Consider the following 16,889-nt stretch of genomic DNA (forward strand, 5'->3'; position numbering starts at 1 on the left):
GACCCTCCATAACAGTTTATGGAATTGCGTGAAGTCATCTGGTAGGGAAGGGGATGATGTTGCCATCACTTTGCTCAGGAAGAAGGGAATCTTCCTAGGTCTGGAGGAACTGCTGGGACCAGAATAAGAAGTTCTTCATCTACCACTAGATCCATATTTCTGCTGGAAGGATGCCTCAAGGGAAAGCAGGTGATGGCTCCCTCATAGACCAGGTGGGTTCCAAGGTGCGATATTGCGCTCATGGTCTCCAACATGGCCAAAAGGCTGGATCCAACAGAGATAGGCCTGAGGCACCAGTGGCTTTGTGGTGGCTGAAGTGGCAGCTGTTGCCAGAGATGTGGTGATCTCCATAATGGTGCCTAAAGCTGGCAAGATAAAGTTGTTTTTTCTACTTCTGATCATCTGGAAAGGAGAAGGCATGCTCTGGCTCTAATGGTGGTACATTCCAGGTCAGAGCCTCTAGAATAGTGCAGAGCACTGGTGTGGAGGGTGATGGACCTCATATTGGAGACATGTCATTTGGATGGGAGAGAATCTTTCTAGAAGTAGAAGGATCCAATGAAGGCAGTGACTCCAGATCAGCAAGGAACAGACATCCTGAGATGCAACTATGGTTCTGGCTTTCCCTGATGTGAGAAGCACTCTCTCTTTCTCAGGCATTGGTGGTGGTGCAGGGATGATTCCTGGTTTGGGATTCTGGAGATGGTGAGTCCTATGCTTATGGGAAGGCTTCCTTCCCTCCCAATCAGACCCTGCCACAGAGGTGGTTCCGCCTGCTCCAGTCAGTCACAACAGCAAGAGGAATGCGCCTCCCCAAATAAAGCTAATGTACGGGGGAGGTGTCCCTGCTAAAAGCAGTAACTATGAAAAATAAGAGAAAATACAAATGGTAAAATCACTTCAAATTCAGTAAAGCTATTTACTATGCTCCTTTCAGAGACGAGGAGCCTGGAAGTTCTGATCCAGACTATGCACCACTGAGAAGAACTGGAGACGTGGTCGGCAGCTCTGCCCTTCATCGCCTCAAGCGAATGCACAAGGTAAGCCAATGGACCAACAAATCCTACTGTCAAATTCCCCAACTCTGGATGCATGCTGCACAGGCCTACGTCCTCAGTGGAATACAGCGGGGACCATCACACGAAGAAGAACTAGTGCTGTATGGTACTGGCTGCAAATTTCTAAACAAAAAAAGCTTTAAAGCTGAGTATCATCATTTAGCAAAAGCAACATTGAAAACTCTCAAAGACAGGTGCACACCCACTACATTCACAGAACTGTCTTTCAGAATAAATACACGATATCTATTCAAAGCCCCAGTCAAATTTGCCCTTTTGAATGCTAATAGCTGCAGATTTCTCACTAGCAACATTAGTTTTAAAAGGATGAATTCTCTTCCCCTTCCCCGTGTCTCCCTCCTCTCAAAGCCATTTCCCTTTTCCCTGCTGCCCCTCCCCTGTTCTCCTGCTTCTAGCAGCCACAGATCAGTCAGAAGCAGAAATGAAATCCACTCCTTGCTGCACAGCTGAAGCACACAAACTGAATACAGCATCAGCTGGTGGCACGGCAGAGCGGAGCTAAACTGAGCCTTAGTCTCATCCAAACACAGCAGCCTCTGTCTTCAGGCTGCCACTGGCTTAGATCTTTTAAGGAGGCAGCGCTCTTCAGCCCATCATGACCCAGGAACAGAGAATCTGAGAGGAAAGGAAGAAGTAAGAATTGAGGGGAAAGATTTTTACAATTCAGGAAAAGGAGGAGGAAGATAGAAATCGTATAAAGGGGGAGAACACAAAGGAAGGTAAGAGAAAGCAGTGTGAATGAAGCAAAGAGGCAAATGGAAGAAAAGAAAAGAAAAGAAAAGAAAAGAAAAGAAAAGAAAAGAAAAGAAAAGAAAAGAAAAGAAAAGAAAAGAAAAGAAAAGAAAAGAAAAGAAAAAAGAAAGCAAGACAAAAGCTCTTCAATTAGCAAAATATATTTTATTTGCATTAATATAAATGGATTTTGGAGAGAACACACACAGACACAAAACTCATGTGTATTCAAATTAGCTGTGTCCTCCAAACGCCTCTCGTGTTGCAAGGTGGCCACTGGTACCACAAAGGCTCTGCCCCACTGCTGCAAAGATGATTTTGAAGATCTCTTTTGAGTAAGAAAGGGAAAAAATAATACCAAACCCATTTACCATGATTTTCATTAAGTAAGAAGCTCTCTCAATAATTTTATTGGCTTCTATATTAGTTCTCAGGGAAAATAACTTCTCTGCTTGAGGCAGACTAATAGTAATCAAAATCTCTAAGATCTCTAAAAGGCACTCTCTCTCCTTAAGGCTATTTATCAAGGATACCAAAGCCAGTTTTTAATTTAGCAAGTTTGGAGATAGTTCACACTTACAGCAACACCTCTTGCCCCAGATGTTTGCCTCCCAAAATCGGCAAAGGCTGGTGTGAAGTCTGGTCCTCGAGGCAATATACGAGGGTCTAGAGTTCTCACTGGCAATTTTGGCTGATTAATCTGCATGGTTAAACAACAACAACAAAGAAAAGAGTATGTTAAACACTTGTGACGCAGTATCACAAACAAATGGAATCTGTACACAGTCCTCTGCCAATATGTCAATCAGTTGTAAGTGGGGTTACGACATACGTGTGTTGTTTTAGCAAATAATAAGTTTAATGTTTTCTATTAATATCCATAGTTACACATAACATTTGTGCCATGCCATACACCACTGACTGTTATAAACATCCACAAGGACCATGAGAACTTTATAACATCTGTCTAGGTTTGACATGACTTACAGATGATAAGAAAATGGCTAAGTAGGATTGCTTTTTGTGAAAGAAATCTGATGATCTTGGTTAACAACCATAAAACTGTCATCTGATCTGAAACAAATATCCTTAATTTTAACAAGGCAAATGGCTGACCAAACAAAAAAATCCCTCAAAAGATGATCACCTGAGTCACAGAAAAGTGAAAGGGCAGTTGGATAAAGCCTTTCCAGAGGGCAGAGCTATGTTTTACAACATTGCCAGTCCCAGAAGTTTAGAGAGGAAATATTCACCCAACATGAAGTCACAAATACTCTGATTCATGCTTGAGCCTTAGGGGCTGAAATCTGTCCTATCAAGTTCATGTCATTCTGCAGGAGTCAATAGATTTACATGGCGTGACTGAGGTGAGACTTCCCAGGCCTAGCTTTTTAAAAATAAAAATGAATGACTTTCATTCAGGATACACAAAAAGGTGGTGAGAAGTTTCACTGTGTAATGACATTTGGCTGATTCCATGTCACCATTTTTGTTGTGCTATTGTCAATCAATCAATATAATCTCTCAGAGGGCACATTTAAAAAAAACCAAGTAGTCCACATGGACAATCAGCGCACATCCACAAATTTCCCACCCAAATCTGTTCTTTTATAATATGTGGTTTTAACTAAATGTTCTCCCATGCCCTTGCTGACAAAACATATGTCAAACAGCTCACCAAATACTCTAGTGTGCATTACAATCCACAGCCACAAACATTCACTCGTGATGCTAATTGCCTCTGCAATAGGACAAAGAACTTGGATATGTCCTTTGCATTGGGAAATCCCAATTCTCTGCATTTAAAGGTGAAACCCCATCCTCCTCATCCCACTCGCTTTCAGTCAAATGATTTTTAGTGTTTTCACCTCTTTATTACTGAATTTCCACACACCTGTTTTATTGGGTCTCCTCTCACCTTGTCGAGCACCACGTCACTAATGGGAGGCAGCCCTTCTGGTTTCTGTATACAGGCGGGCATGAACTGGAAATCGAGCAGGAACTCCCTATCATACTGTTTCTTCCCGTCAGGATCCGTGGGCTTCCACTGCTCTGTAACGATACAAGTTGGCAGAGATTCAGAAGAGCTTTGCTCCTGGAGAGGGCACTTTACAGAAACTGGAGGAAGCTGCCTTTGCTGGGGGTAGAACAGAAGTAAATTGCATCTTGAACATATTAGGTTTTTATTTTATATATTTTAAGGAAATACAAATGGCAGAACTATAACAAGGACAACTGCAGATGAGCAAGTAAGCACGTGTAAGGTATGAAAATTTTTCACCCATTTGTTTAGGGCTTTCTCAAAAGAAAGAAACTGACTGTGGTAGGGAAACAAAATAGTTTGCTTGTCTGAAACCCAAGTGCATACCCACAGTCTACAGAAAATTGGCACCAGAGGATCTGGATCCATGATTTTCTCTGTTGACTTCAGTGTTTGAAATTGATGGTAGTTCTTCAAGATGTGTTGCTCATGTGTGCACAAGGTATATACACAGTTTCTGAAAGTATTTTTCCGTCACGGTTCCTGTTGGGTCAGGTCACATGTCTCCAGGAGTAATGCCTTCACGGTGCTGCATACAGGGCCCTACCAACCTGCCACCTTTTCAGTTCCTTGTTGTCAGTTCACTACAACAGAGGGGTAGGTGAGTGGGTCTTGGAATGGACATAAACGTTTTTTCTTCTTCGAGGGCTTGTTCCCATGGATTGTAAGTAGTGTTTCCTAAGCACTACCTTGGAGATTGGGCCACCCTTTTTCATTCACCAGCTAAAGGACCACTCTGTCCAATGCTGCATCATCCCTGGCATGCTGGGTAAAGGAACAGTGAAAAGTAAAGGTGTGGACAGATGGCCATGTCCTCCGCAGATCTCCTGATTTGGGACCTGTGCTAGGAATACCACCAAGGAGGCCTCGGCCCACGTGGAATGCACGGTTAGTGCAGGGGCCAGTATCCTTCCCACATCATAATATGCCCGAATACAGGACATAATCCATGATGAAATTCTTTGGGAAGAGACTGGGAAGCCCTTCATCCTGAATGCAACGGCAACAAACAGCTGCTTCAAGTTTTGAAATGTCTTGATCTGTTTGATATAAAAGGCGAATGCCCATTAAATATTCAGGTAAGGGAGTTTTTGTTCCCAGCTGTTAGTATGTGGCTTAGGGAAAAACTGAGAGAGAAAAACATGAAACTGATTGGCACGAAAAGGTGGGGGGATAGCCTTCGGAAGAAAGGCTGGATGAGGATGAAGCTGCATCTTGCCCTTGCAGAAGATAGTGTAAGAGATTTGGATATTAGGGCCTTAAGTTCAGACACTCACCTGGCTAAGGTTACTGCCACCAGAAATGCCAACTTTCATGTTGCTCGGGATGTAAAGGGGGTTCTACTAGTCTTGATGATCACTCTTGTGTTCTCATGATCCCTGTTTGGGGCCTCATCCTGATGCTTTAGGGTATGTCTACATTGCATTCCTCTTTCGAGAGAGGAATGCAGATGCAGCTGAGCGAAATTGCAAATGAAGTGCGGGTTTGAATTTCCCACACTTCATTTTCATAATCACGTCCGGGTGCTATTTTGAAAAAAGAAACTCTGTCTAGATGCGGTTATTTCAAAAGAAAACTCTTCTTTTGAAATTACCCTTACTTATAAAATGAGGAGTGTTTCTTTTTTCGAAGCGTTTCTAGACAGCATTTCTTTTTTCGAAATAGCGCCCGGATGCAATTATGCAAATGAAGCACAGAAAATTCAAATCTGCACTTCATTTGCAATTTCGCTCAACTGCATTTGCATTCCTCTCTCGAAAGAGGAATGCAGTGTAGACATGCCCTAAGGTCCCAAACAGGGATCATGAGAACATAAGAGTGATTATACTAGGTCATACCAAAGGTCCACCTGGCCCAGTGTCTTGTCTTCCAACAATGGTCAATGTCAGGTGCCCAAGAGGAAATGAATAGAATAGGGAATCATCAAGTGATCCCTCTCCTGTCCCACATTCTCAGCTTCTGACAAACAAAAGCTAGGGACACCATTCCTACCCACCCTGGATAATAATCATCCATGAACTCTCCTAGTTCTTATTTGAACCCTGTTAAAATACTGGTCTTCACAAAGTCCTCTGGCAATGAGTTCCACAGGTTGACTATGAGTTATGTGAAGAAATACTTAATTTTGTTTGTTTTAACCCTGCTACCTATAAATTTAATCTAGTGACTCCTACACCTTCTGTTATGGGAATAAGTAAATAATACTTCCTTATTTACTTTCTCCACTAGACCGCTATCATATTTTCCAAGTTTAAAGTCAGTTGTATTAATCTCTCCTCATATGGCAGCTGTTCCAATCCCCTAATAATTTTCATTGCCCTTTTCTGAACTATTTCCAATGCCAAGATATCTTCTTTGAGATGATGAGACAACATGTGCACACAGTATTCAAGAAATGAGCATACCATGGATTTATATAAAGACAATAAAATATTATCTATCTTATACACTATGTCATTTTTAATGATATCTAACATACTGTTTGTTTTGACTGCTGCTGCACATTGAGGTGATGTTTCCAGATAACTATCCACAATGACTCCAAGATCTCTCTTTTGAGTGGTTTAGTCCCCATCATTTTGTACGTATAGCTGGGATTATGTTTTCCAATATGCATTACTTTGCATTTATCATCATTAAAATTCATCTCTCATTTTGTTGCCCAGTCTAGTTGCCTAGTTTTGTGAGAACCTTTCGTAGCTCTTCATAGTCTATGTAGACTGCTTCACCAGAAAGAAGAGGCGGACGAGGCTTTTTTTTACATACAAAATGATGGGGACTAAATTAGCTCTAACCACTTGAGAGAGAGAAATCTTGGCATCACTGTGGATAGTTCTCTGCAAAAGCACAGGTTGACGTCATAGTAGGGGTCTATTACAGACCACTTCATCAGAAAGAAGAGGTGGAGGAGTCTTTTTTTAAACAACTAACAAAACCATGCAAAGCACAGGGTTTGATGGTGATGGGGGACTTCAACTATCCAGAAATGTGTTGGGAAAATAACACAACAGGGCACAGATTATCCAACAAGTTGTTGGAATGTATTAGAGATTTTTTTTTATTTCAGGAGATGGAAAAAGCTATTGGGGGGAAGCTGTTCTAGATTTGATTTTAACAAACAGAAAGGAGCTAGTTGAGAATTTGAAAGTGGAAGGCAGCTTGGGTGAAAGTGATCATGAAATGACAGAGTTCATGATTCTAATGGATAGTAGAAGGGAGAACAGCAAAATAAAGACAACGGAATTCAAGAAAGCAAACCAGCAAACTCAAGGAGTTGGTAGGTAAGATCCCATGGGAAGCAAGACTAAGAGGAAAAACAATTGAAGAGAGCTGGCAGTTTTTCAAAGGGATATTATTAAGGGCACAAAAGCAAACTATATTCCACTGCGTAGGAAAGACAGAAAGTATTGCAAAAGATCAAAAAATCTAAAAAGATCTAAAAATAGAAAGGAGTCCTATAAAAAGTGGAAACAAGATCAAAGTACAAAGGATGAATATAAACAACACAAATCTAGTGCCCTTCTAAAAAAAGGGAAATAAGGACAATCCAGGAAACTACAGGTCAGTCAACTTAACTTCTGTGCCAGGAAAGATAATGGACCAAATAATTAAGGAACATCTGGAAAATAACTAGCAGTCAGCATGGATCTGTAAGAACAATTGAATCTGATAGCTTTCTTTTATAGGATAACAAGTCTTGTGGATAAGGGAGAAGTGGTGGACATGGTATACCTAGACTTTAGTAAAGCACTGATACAGTCTCACATGATCTTCTTACAGATACACCAAGACAGGGCTATTATAAGGAGGGGTGCAGAACTGGCTGGATAACCGTTCCCAGAGAGTAGTTCTTAATGGTTTAGTCATGCTGGAAGGGCATAACAAGTGGAGTTCCCCAAGGATCAGTTTTGGGACCAGTTCTGTTCAACATTTTTACAGCATGCTTCTAAAGTTTGTGGATGATACCAAGCTGGGAGGGGTTGCAAGAACTGCAGATGATAGGGTTTTTTAGTTTAGAAAAGAGAAGACTGAGAGGGGACATGATAGCAGCTTTGAAGATCCTAAAAGGGTGTTACCAGGAGAAGGGAGAAAAATTATTCTCCTTGATCTCTGATGATAGAGCAAGAAGCAATGGGCTTAAATTGCAACAAGGGAGGTTTAAGTTGGACATTCGGAAAAACTTCCTAACTGTCATGGTGGTGAAATAAATTGCACTGGAATAAATTGCCTAGGGAGGTTGTGGAATCTCCCTCACTGGAGAAAGCAGGTTAGATGAACATCAGGCCTGGATGATCTGGATGGTGCTTGGTCCCGCTATGAGTACAGGGCACTGGACTTGATTACCTCTATACGTAACACTATGAAGGCATGACTCCTGAGGCGACTGAACTGACTTGACAAGTACCACTAGAGGAAAAACCTTCCATCAACTATGCCTGGGACCCATGCATGCTTGCTTGGAACTGACATGAGCAAGTAGTTGAAGAACATCACCTTGCTCATCAGCCATGTTGATTAATCACATCCATAAATGCGGAAATTCAGTTTTATCTGAAGCAAAACATGAGATTCTTTTTTGTGTTTTAGTGATGCTGAATAGCACTGCTGTTTCCGACCTAATCCATCAGTCTGTTCTATTAAACTATTCTTCCTCTATTATTTCCTCATTTAATTACTTTGAGCCCTGAGTTCTGAGTCTCTGCATTATGTCATCACCGACGCCTCTATGATCAACAAGAGAAACTTCCTGTAAATGACAAGTTTTTCAGAGAGAAGGAAAATGCACCACATACAATGCATTATAATACCTAGACACTTGACAGTGTTTTTCCTCATAGAGCTCAGTATTTTTATCATTATGCCCCTTTTACATGTAGGAAAAACTGGGTTAGTGCCAGTTTAGCGGGAATGAAATCAAAATCCAGCATTTTATCCCATGGACCACATCACTTCCCTACTTGTAAGTGGATAAATATTGAAAATAAGCAAAAATAATAACTACATACACACAATTTTTTCTCCTGGAAGTTCCCTAAAAAGAAATTAGTGTAAAAAGTAAGCAGTAGATGTCAGAGGCAGCCTTCTTACATGGAAAGCAAACAAAGGCCAAATAGAAAATTCTTGATAAAATCCACTAAAAGGCAAAATCTGTATACCTTTGAAAAGTTCTGACATTAGAGGATTATTGTGCAATCTAGTCAAAATCACTCTGTAGAATAAAAATGTTCCTTGCATTCAAAAGGATGCACTCGATTCATTCTTTTTAGGAACAAGTTAAAGCATGGCCAAAATTAAACTATGGACCACCTGCAAAGTCTAAAGTCTGTAGGACCATTGACTCCGTATGACATGTTCCAATTAAAAGACATTTATAAATTGCAGGTTTACTTCAGACTCTGATAAGCAGATGGTCTACCATAAGAGACAGTAAATTATCAGAGGTTATTTTCTTTTGTAGCCATGCTATGAATTGTCATGACCAACAGCTTTTCTCATTTAAAGAAAAGCTACTCTGAATGCAATGCTGCAGAACAGGGAGCAACAGTGTAATCGGACTGCAACAGGCCCTCCTCTCCTGTATCTCACTCCCCAGATGTGTGTGTGTTCTCTACCTCTTTTACTTAAAACTTTCTATTTCCTGAGCTCTTAAGGAAACTGTTTCACTTCCTTCCTGCCTGCCCTGCTCCCTCGCATGCTGCTCAGAAAAGTGGCTGCCAGGCCATTTGTCTTTCAACAACTGAGAGCCTGGGGGAGGAGGAAGAGGCTTCATGTGCTGCCTCTGCCCCCAACACAATCTCATTTGTTGGCTTCCCACAGGCAGTGTGAGAAGCACCCCTGCCCCTCCCCTCTGGGTTATAGCTATTCACATGGCCCTTGCAGCTTGTGCAGGGGTGGAGCAAGCAGGGAATCTGGCTGAGAAATGTGCTGGGCTGCTGGCCAGGAGTCACCCAGGTAAGTCTCCCAGCTACAGCACGCCTTTGGCACCCCAGCCCTTCCCTCCCCCCACACCTGTCTGCCCCCTATACTCCTGCCCCCTACTCCACATAACCCAAACCCTCTGCCCCCCTCCTGCACCCATGCCCCCTGCAAGACTGTGCATACCAGTTCTCTGTCCCAGATCACAACCCCCGTTCTTCACCCAAACTCCCTCCCAGATCCCACACTCCCTTGTGTCCACCAATCCCTTATACCAAGCTCCTTTCTGCACCTAACTTCCATCGCAGACCCCGTACCTCCTCTATTAATATCATGGAAGAGTGTGGCCCTTGACCCCTTTCCAAATTCTCTTGCACCCCATCAAAAATTATTAGCCACCCCTGAAGTACAGTAACTCCTCACTTACACTTCAGCTATGTTCCTGAAAAATGTGCCTTTAAGTGAAACAATATTAAATACATTCAATTGTCTCAAAAGAATTAATGTAAACGGGGAGGGTTAGGATCCAAGGAATTTTTTTGACAGATAGAAGGCATTTTATCCATAAACAATGTAAGTTTGAAATGATTTTAAACAAGCAATTTCATCCAATACTATAATACAGTGGTAAAAGGAGGACAATGTTGTTTTCTCTAGGGTGGTGCCCCTCCCTGCTGTGTGCATGCACGGGCAGAGGGATGCACCTCATTGGTGGGTCCATTGTGGGCATATAGCCAGGGGAGGGGCCCATGGCAGTTGTACAGAATCGGAACGATTGCACACTTGCCACTGGACACTCCAGTGTGTGGGGCCTCAGGGGAGGTGGCACGGAGGAGGATGGTGGCACGGAGGAGGATGGTGGCACGGAGGAGGATGGTGGCATGGAGGAGGTTGGTGGCATGGAGGAGGATGGTGGCACTCTTCTCGCTGTGGCTGCAAGCAGGTTTCCTTTATGTAGTTGCTGCTCTTGTGGATTCATCCAGCTGAGCCTAATGGATGACCTCAGGCAGCTCCCCAGACAAGCTTCCTGACAGGGGAACAGCCTTCCCGGTTATGCCTCCAGTGATCGCTGGGCATGTGAGCGTCACTGTCCCTAGGCACCGCCCTAGTGATGTCCCTTGGGGGGGGAGGGGCAGCTCCAGTTGCTTTGAGAAAGCAGCCAGACTCAAGTGCTTTGAATCCCCATCTCGGAGATGAGCTTCCCCATGTTGGAGCCCTGGTCTGGCAGCCAGCAGAGGAGAGGTCAGTAACCCAGAGTGCTGCCCCTTTGCCAGATGCTTTATTTGGCTGGGCAAAGGGGCTGCTCTTTCCACCACTGTAACTTGCTTTGTGAGGGCTGCGGCCACCTGTTGTTCCCTGCCTCCCCCCCCATCCCAGCAAAGGGGAGGATGGAGTTGGGGGGGAGGGACTGTTGTGCACAGAACTGTATTCAGACACAAGACTGCAAGGCAGGGCCACTGCCCTGAGCTGCTTTGCAGGCGGCTGGTGGTCTTGCAAGCACTTGGGAGTAGTGCCCTGTTCGTGAGCAGTGAGAGGGGCAGGGGCTGGGCCACAAAGCAACCGTAACCCTCTGGCGGGGGTGGGTATTGTGCTGTGTTTACAAACATGCTGAGAGGTGCCCCCACGTACCCCACTGCAGACAAGGAGGTAGGCCAGGAAGCTAGCAAGTGCCTCAAGCAAGAGCAGCAACAGAACAAGAACAGGCTCTGCTGCTGCCTTTGCGGGGAAGTGCTTAGCCCCTGTCCCTGCTCCACCTCAGGCCTGCCTCTTCCCTCCTCCCCATGCCTCTCCAGCCTTCCCAATGCTAAGACACAGCAGACTGCTGCAGTGAGAGGAGGGAAGAGGAAGGCGCTGATCTGTGGTCCGTTTACAGTTGGGAGGCCCTGGGGAGGTAGGGGAGCTGACAGAGGAGGGGGGCTGCCTGCCCTCCCTCCCCTCCCCTGGTTACAAGTTGCGCAATGCTCCTTTCTAAAGCCACTGTTCTTGTGGAGACACCTGCAAGCAGAGGACAGAGCAACACTGTTCTACGGGAGCCTGGCACAACCTTAGCCAAGAATGTTCTCTAGCGGGGGATGTGGGACTGGCACAACGCTAAGAGGGAGGATGTGAAGTGAGGAGTTGCTGTACTGCACACCTAACACTAAGTATCAGGGAAAGTATTTCTTCTTGGAACCCACACTCGGATCATTTGACAACAGACTCACATTCCATAGCTTGATTAGGGCACAATAACTAACTAGGCCTGGGCAGAATATTAACATTCATTATTTTTTCTATTCAGCATGAGCTTGTAAAAGATCGTAACCAGCTGGGTCCATTTAGAAATGGAAGGTTGTGAACATGTGGATAGAAACCAGAGGTCAGCAAGTTAGCTAGATCAGTGTTTCTCAACCAATGGTACAAGTACCCTTAGGGGTACTCGAGAGAAGTCTGGGGGGTACGTCAACACAACTGAAATTTGGAGAAAACTGATTTTTTATTTTTTTTATTATTTTTGTACTTTTTACACCCAAAAATGTCATTGCCCGCCCAGCTACGATTAAGTTGTTTAAACAAATGTGTTGCAATGGTAGAAAAAAATTGTGTGTATCTGAAAACTGTAGATACTGGGGGTAATTACTATTTTTTTAAAAGGGGTACTTTATAAAAAAAAGGTTGAGAAACACTGAGCTAGATCATATGCAACCCTTCTAGCATTAATATAAATGAAACTGTATAACTGGGTACTTTAAAAAAATATTCTACCACTTGATTTGGTATTTGGCAGTTAAATCTGACAGCGTAAACTTTTACATTAATTTTAAACAAAGTTCTATTGGTTAATATTAAAGCAGAGTTACTATACTAATAAAAAGATATGATGGCTCTGTTCTGTGTGTCAAATGTTCTCATGTCTCCCTTAATAGTTTCTAAAACTAAGACGACTTTTCAGATCAATTTAAAAAACCAGGCATGTGGTAGCCACTTGTAATGGAGTCATTTACACACAGACACATTATAAATTAAAGCAGCCAGGAATTTTCTTCTCTCACGTTTTTCCTCTGCAGTCTCCTCTTCTTTTTCACCACTGGAAATGAAAAATGACACTTTCTATATTGTGTCTTCCTAGAAGGGCTCTCTAAGCTTGTAGATTACCAAAATCCCAATACTGTAAAACACAACATCTCTGCTTTCAATCCATATGCATCCTTCTTTGCTTAGGGTCCATGCTGGGGGGCCGACTGCCTCCACAGACCGTGGGCAAGGTGAGTATGGGGGATGGCTCTGCGGGGAAGGGGTGGGGCTGAGGCAACTAGCCCTCCACACCACCTGGAGAGTGGTGTTCCCTCAGCCAGCCCTCAAAGCCGCCTGGAGCTCTGGTGCCCCTTTGGCCTCTCACCCCAGCCCAGGTTGGCAGGCCTGAGGCCAGGTAGCATTCCTTACTCGTCCTGAAAGAAGGGAGGAAGACAGAAAAACAGATATGCATGCATTGAGGCAGACTGGAAGGCTGGATTTACCTGGTTTATATTGGAATACTAGCCCTTCACCAGAGCTCTCAATGGAGCCTGAATTAGCATCAGCTCCTTCACTCTCTGAAATACACTCAGCACCGTTACGTACAGGCTCTGCTTCCTGCTCTCCATTTTCTTCCAAAATGTTTGCTTTTTTAAGCTCAGAGGTATCTCTTTCCAGGTGGAACTCATGGCTCATTTTATCCTGTTCAGATTCAGATACTTTGTCACCTGAAAGTTCCTCTTCGGCTTTAGGCTGAAGCACAAGCAAAAGAGAGATTCTGATTAAAAACAACACCCTTTCCAGGATGTGAAGCGGCTATATACTATTCACTATGGCACATTTGCTCAACACTATCATGGGACACATATAGCTATAAGGAAACAGTAAATACGATCACTTACTCAAAACGTAGTATCTCGTTTCCTGAGGTAACTCATTGTCAATTAACAGTGTAACAGGAATGGCTTAATATTACCTATAAAATCCATATGTACTGTTGAGTTAGAATGGAAGGAACAGTTAAGCTCTCTAATATGATGGTGAGGAGTAACAGACAGCAAACCAAACTCATGCAAGCTCTCACTCCTTCATCTGATGGAGATCGGCAGCTCCTCTTACCCGTAGTGCAGAACCCTGATCATAGGGATAGTTTCTTTAAATGAAGAATGCCTACTGCAAATTGGAGCAGTTTCCAGCAAATAAGGCTAATGTAACACATAAGGGCAATTTCATCTGGCTGTTATTTTTCAGGAAAACTCATATCTTGAGTATTTTTCCTTTCTTATTCTGTTTCTTGTTCTGATTACACACTGCGAAGTGCTAGGAACGATATTCACCCATTAAAAGAATGGCCCAATTAATCTGTGATGCTTAAAAGAGGAATTTTTCATTTTGTTATCTAAAACAAAGCATTCAAAAATGCTGTCTCCACTATGCTAAGTACAGAATTTGTAAATTTATTACATTTTTCTTTAACTAAATTTGGCATTAGTGAAAATGGCAAACGGCCTTGAAGATTGAGTGATGAAACAACGCTGCAGGAACTGCAAGTTTTCCTGGTATTGCCCCTGTCAGGTTGCTTCACACTCTGGCTTGGACAGGGACATGATGATGACTTTAACTTCCATGGTCCATTCAGTAATTTCCTTTGTTGAATATGGCAACCTGGAGGCAATCTGTGATGGTAGATATTTAATGTGAAAGTGTGATGTGGACACCTGTCCAAGAACTGGATCTATACCTAATTAGAGCATAGGCAATTACTGCAGAATAAAAACAGGCACCTGATAACATCAAGGATGAAGCTCCTAGTACACCCACTGAGAGGGGGCTGAACTAGAAGCAAAGAATCATGATTAATTCTGCAGGTAGGAGCAACATACTTCTAGACGGGAAGGATGACAGAGATTCAGTAACATGGTTTGAATGATAAAGTTGTGGAAAGAACAGCCTGCCCACATGCAGGGCATTCTCAGAAGAGAAAATGAACAATGCTACTCTTTATCCAGTTTGGCTAAGGGCAGGCCATTTTTGTAGTTGTGCGGACAATCTGATTACAGGCTCTACTGACAACTCCCCATTTTTCATGACCTCTTCTAATTCTAGTTTTCCCTAGTTAATTAAAAAACATATTTTGACAGTAATCCCACAAGAATGTAAACATAAGGAATACCACTGGGCTCCCAGGTAGCTCTCTCAAAAAAGTCATGTCAGGGCTGTCACTTGTGCTGGACACCAGCATTGTGTGCACAGAACAGTTCGAATCAAACTACTTACAAACATGCCTTCTAAGCAAAAGTTTTAGTTTAACTTTCAAGTTACCTTTGTATTCTTCAATAGTGTACCAGACCATGAACATCACCGCTCAGCACATTTACAATTATTTACCATAGTATGTGACAAATTATAGCTATAATGGATCAGTCCATATGGAAAAGAACTGAAACAAAATTTCAAAATAAATGTTTAAAATGATGAATGAGCTATATGGATGACTGTTGATACACACAGCCGGGAATGCAATACTTCTGTGCGGGAAGAGGATCAATACAGTATAGCTATTCTGACAGCAGAACCATCCCCTGCCCCATGTCTCTTATTCTCCAGGAGAAAGGGTGCTGTGAATGCTCTTGTCACTGTGACTACAGAAGTTTGATTGACAGGTAGAGTAACAACAAACCTATCTTTGAGGTAGCAAATGCATAATTAGGACAAATGGGAAAGCAAATAAGATATCACTGACTGAAAAAGAAGTGAAAATTGAGGTTTTTCTACCTTCAATATCTGTATATGAACTTTTCCTCAACTTAATATCACAATATGTAAACATGCAGTTACTGCTAAAGGACTGACAGCGGAGCTGACAGCAGATACTGAACCCCAGAAACCAGTTTAATGACCAATGTGTGGACAGAAAGCCCACTAAGACAAACTGCATGGAATGAATGCACTCATATTAGTTTTTTGTTTAAGTCTGTACAAAGGGTAGGACTCTATCAGACTTTCAAGTTTTCGCACATTTAAACATGGGCTACACGGGAAGCGGAGCCCAAAATGAGGCTTTCTAGTGGCAATAGTTGCATAACTCTCTTTATGCTGCTACACATTACAAAAGTAATTCCATTAAGAATCCTAGTGCTTTAAGCCTGAGCAACCAATGCTGCCCTTTAAAAAGTCAAATTCCGTTCATGATGATATACTACAAAATTCCCTTTGACGTCAACAGGAGCTATGCAAGTTCATCCAAGGTTTATCATCTGTCTCTTAATACAGATGGTGGCCTGTATCAGACTACCAGAAAGTAGGACCTCACACTAGTTCAAACTTGAGAGAACAGGTAGAGGGAAATCTCTGATTTCTTGAAAATGTTCTCTATTCATGTAATTATTGCTGATTTCAGGTGTGCATGAAAACATCAACTCTTTCACAGCTCAGCTTGTCCTCCAGTTTGATTCTGCCATGAAGACATAGTTCTTTGTTCATGACATCACAAATACTGCATTGTGAAGGGGAAAGGCATGCTATGCTACTCAATACCAATAGCCGAGGCTAATTACTGAGCCGTTTTAATGGGCTCCAAAAGGAGAACTGTCCAAGCCTTCATTTGAGCTACAGTAATTTATGATGTGTGATCCTGAGAGAGGCGAAGAGATATATTAGACAAAATAAAGGCATATTTAGGTATCCAAAAGAGCTGCAGACGATAAATATCTGTTTAAAATATAATGGACTGTATCTGACAGTTTGCTCCCACAGTTAAGTCCATTTATACCTTCTAAGCTAAAAGAGCAGTATTATGCTTCCCAAACTAGACTTACAAGAAGGTTACACTGTCTTCACAGTAAGATATATGAAGATTACACTGCCCCTTACCTCTGTTTCCGCCTCTAACACCTCCTCAGTGGCTTGGGTCCGATCTTTTGGCTTCTTCCACATCTTTGGTGCAGTTACAGCTGTTTGGGCTGGAATACAAGTTTACGCCCATTACTTGCCAACACCAAGTCATGCTTAGAACTGTCGGGTCCTGCGCATTGCCTTCACTCTCACCTGAGTATTGCTTTCAACCACACAGAAAAATAAAAATAGCCAAACCATTCTACAGAACTAAGATCCAAATGATCAGGTTT

The 16,889-nt window shown here is 42.7% G+C and overlaps 1 protein-coding gene across 18 annotated transcripts in view; it reads right to left on the reverse strand.

Annotated features, from left to right (window-relative positions):
- Positions 1 to 16,889, reverse strand: part of EIF4G3 (eukaryotic translation initiation factor 4 gamma 3) — a 324,364-nt gene that overhangs the window by 109,666 nt on the left and 197,809 nt on the right. For 12 of the 18 annotated variants that reach the window (XR_012897363.1, XM_075906736.1, XM_075906731.1 and 9 more), the window contains 4 exons: positions 16,636 to 16,724; positions 13,266 to 13,515; positions 3,706 to 3,863; positions 2,392 to 2,511 (listed from right to left, as the gene is read on the reverse strand). Coding sequence is in view for 17 of the 18 variants with exons in the window: in XM_075906736.1 (XP_075762851.1) it covers positions 2,392 to 2,511; positions 3,706 to 3,863; positions 13,266 to 13,515; positions 16,636 to 16,724 (617 nt within the window). In the remaining variant the exon portion in view is untranslated. The remainder of the gene's footprint in view (positions 1 to 2,391; positions 2,512 to 3,705; positions 3,864 to 13,265; positions 13,516 to 16,635; positions 16,725 to 16,889) is intronic. The other 6 variants (XM_075906746.1, XM_075906747.1, XM_075906740.1 and 3 more) reach the window with 1 other exon arrangement.

This window comes from Pelodiscus sinensis, chromosome 23, assembly GCF_049634645.1.
Source record: "Pelodiscus sinensis isolate JC-2024 chromosome 23, ASM4963464v1, whole genome shotgun sequence".
Lineage (NCBI taxonomy): Eukaryota > Metazoa > Chordata > Testudines > Trionychidae > Pelodiscus > Pelodiscus sinensis.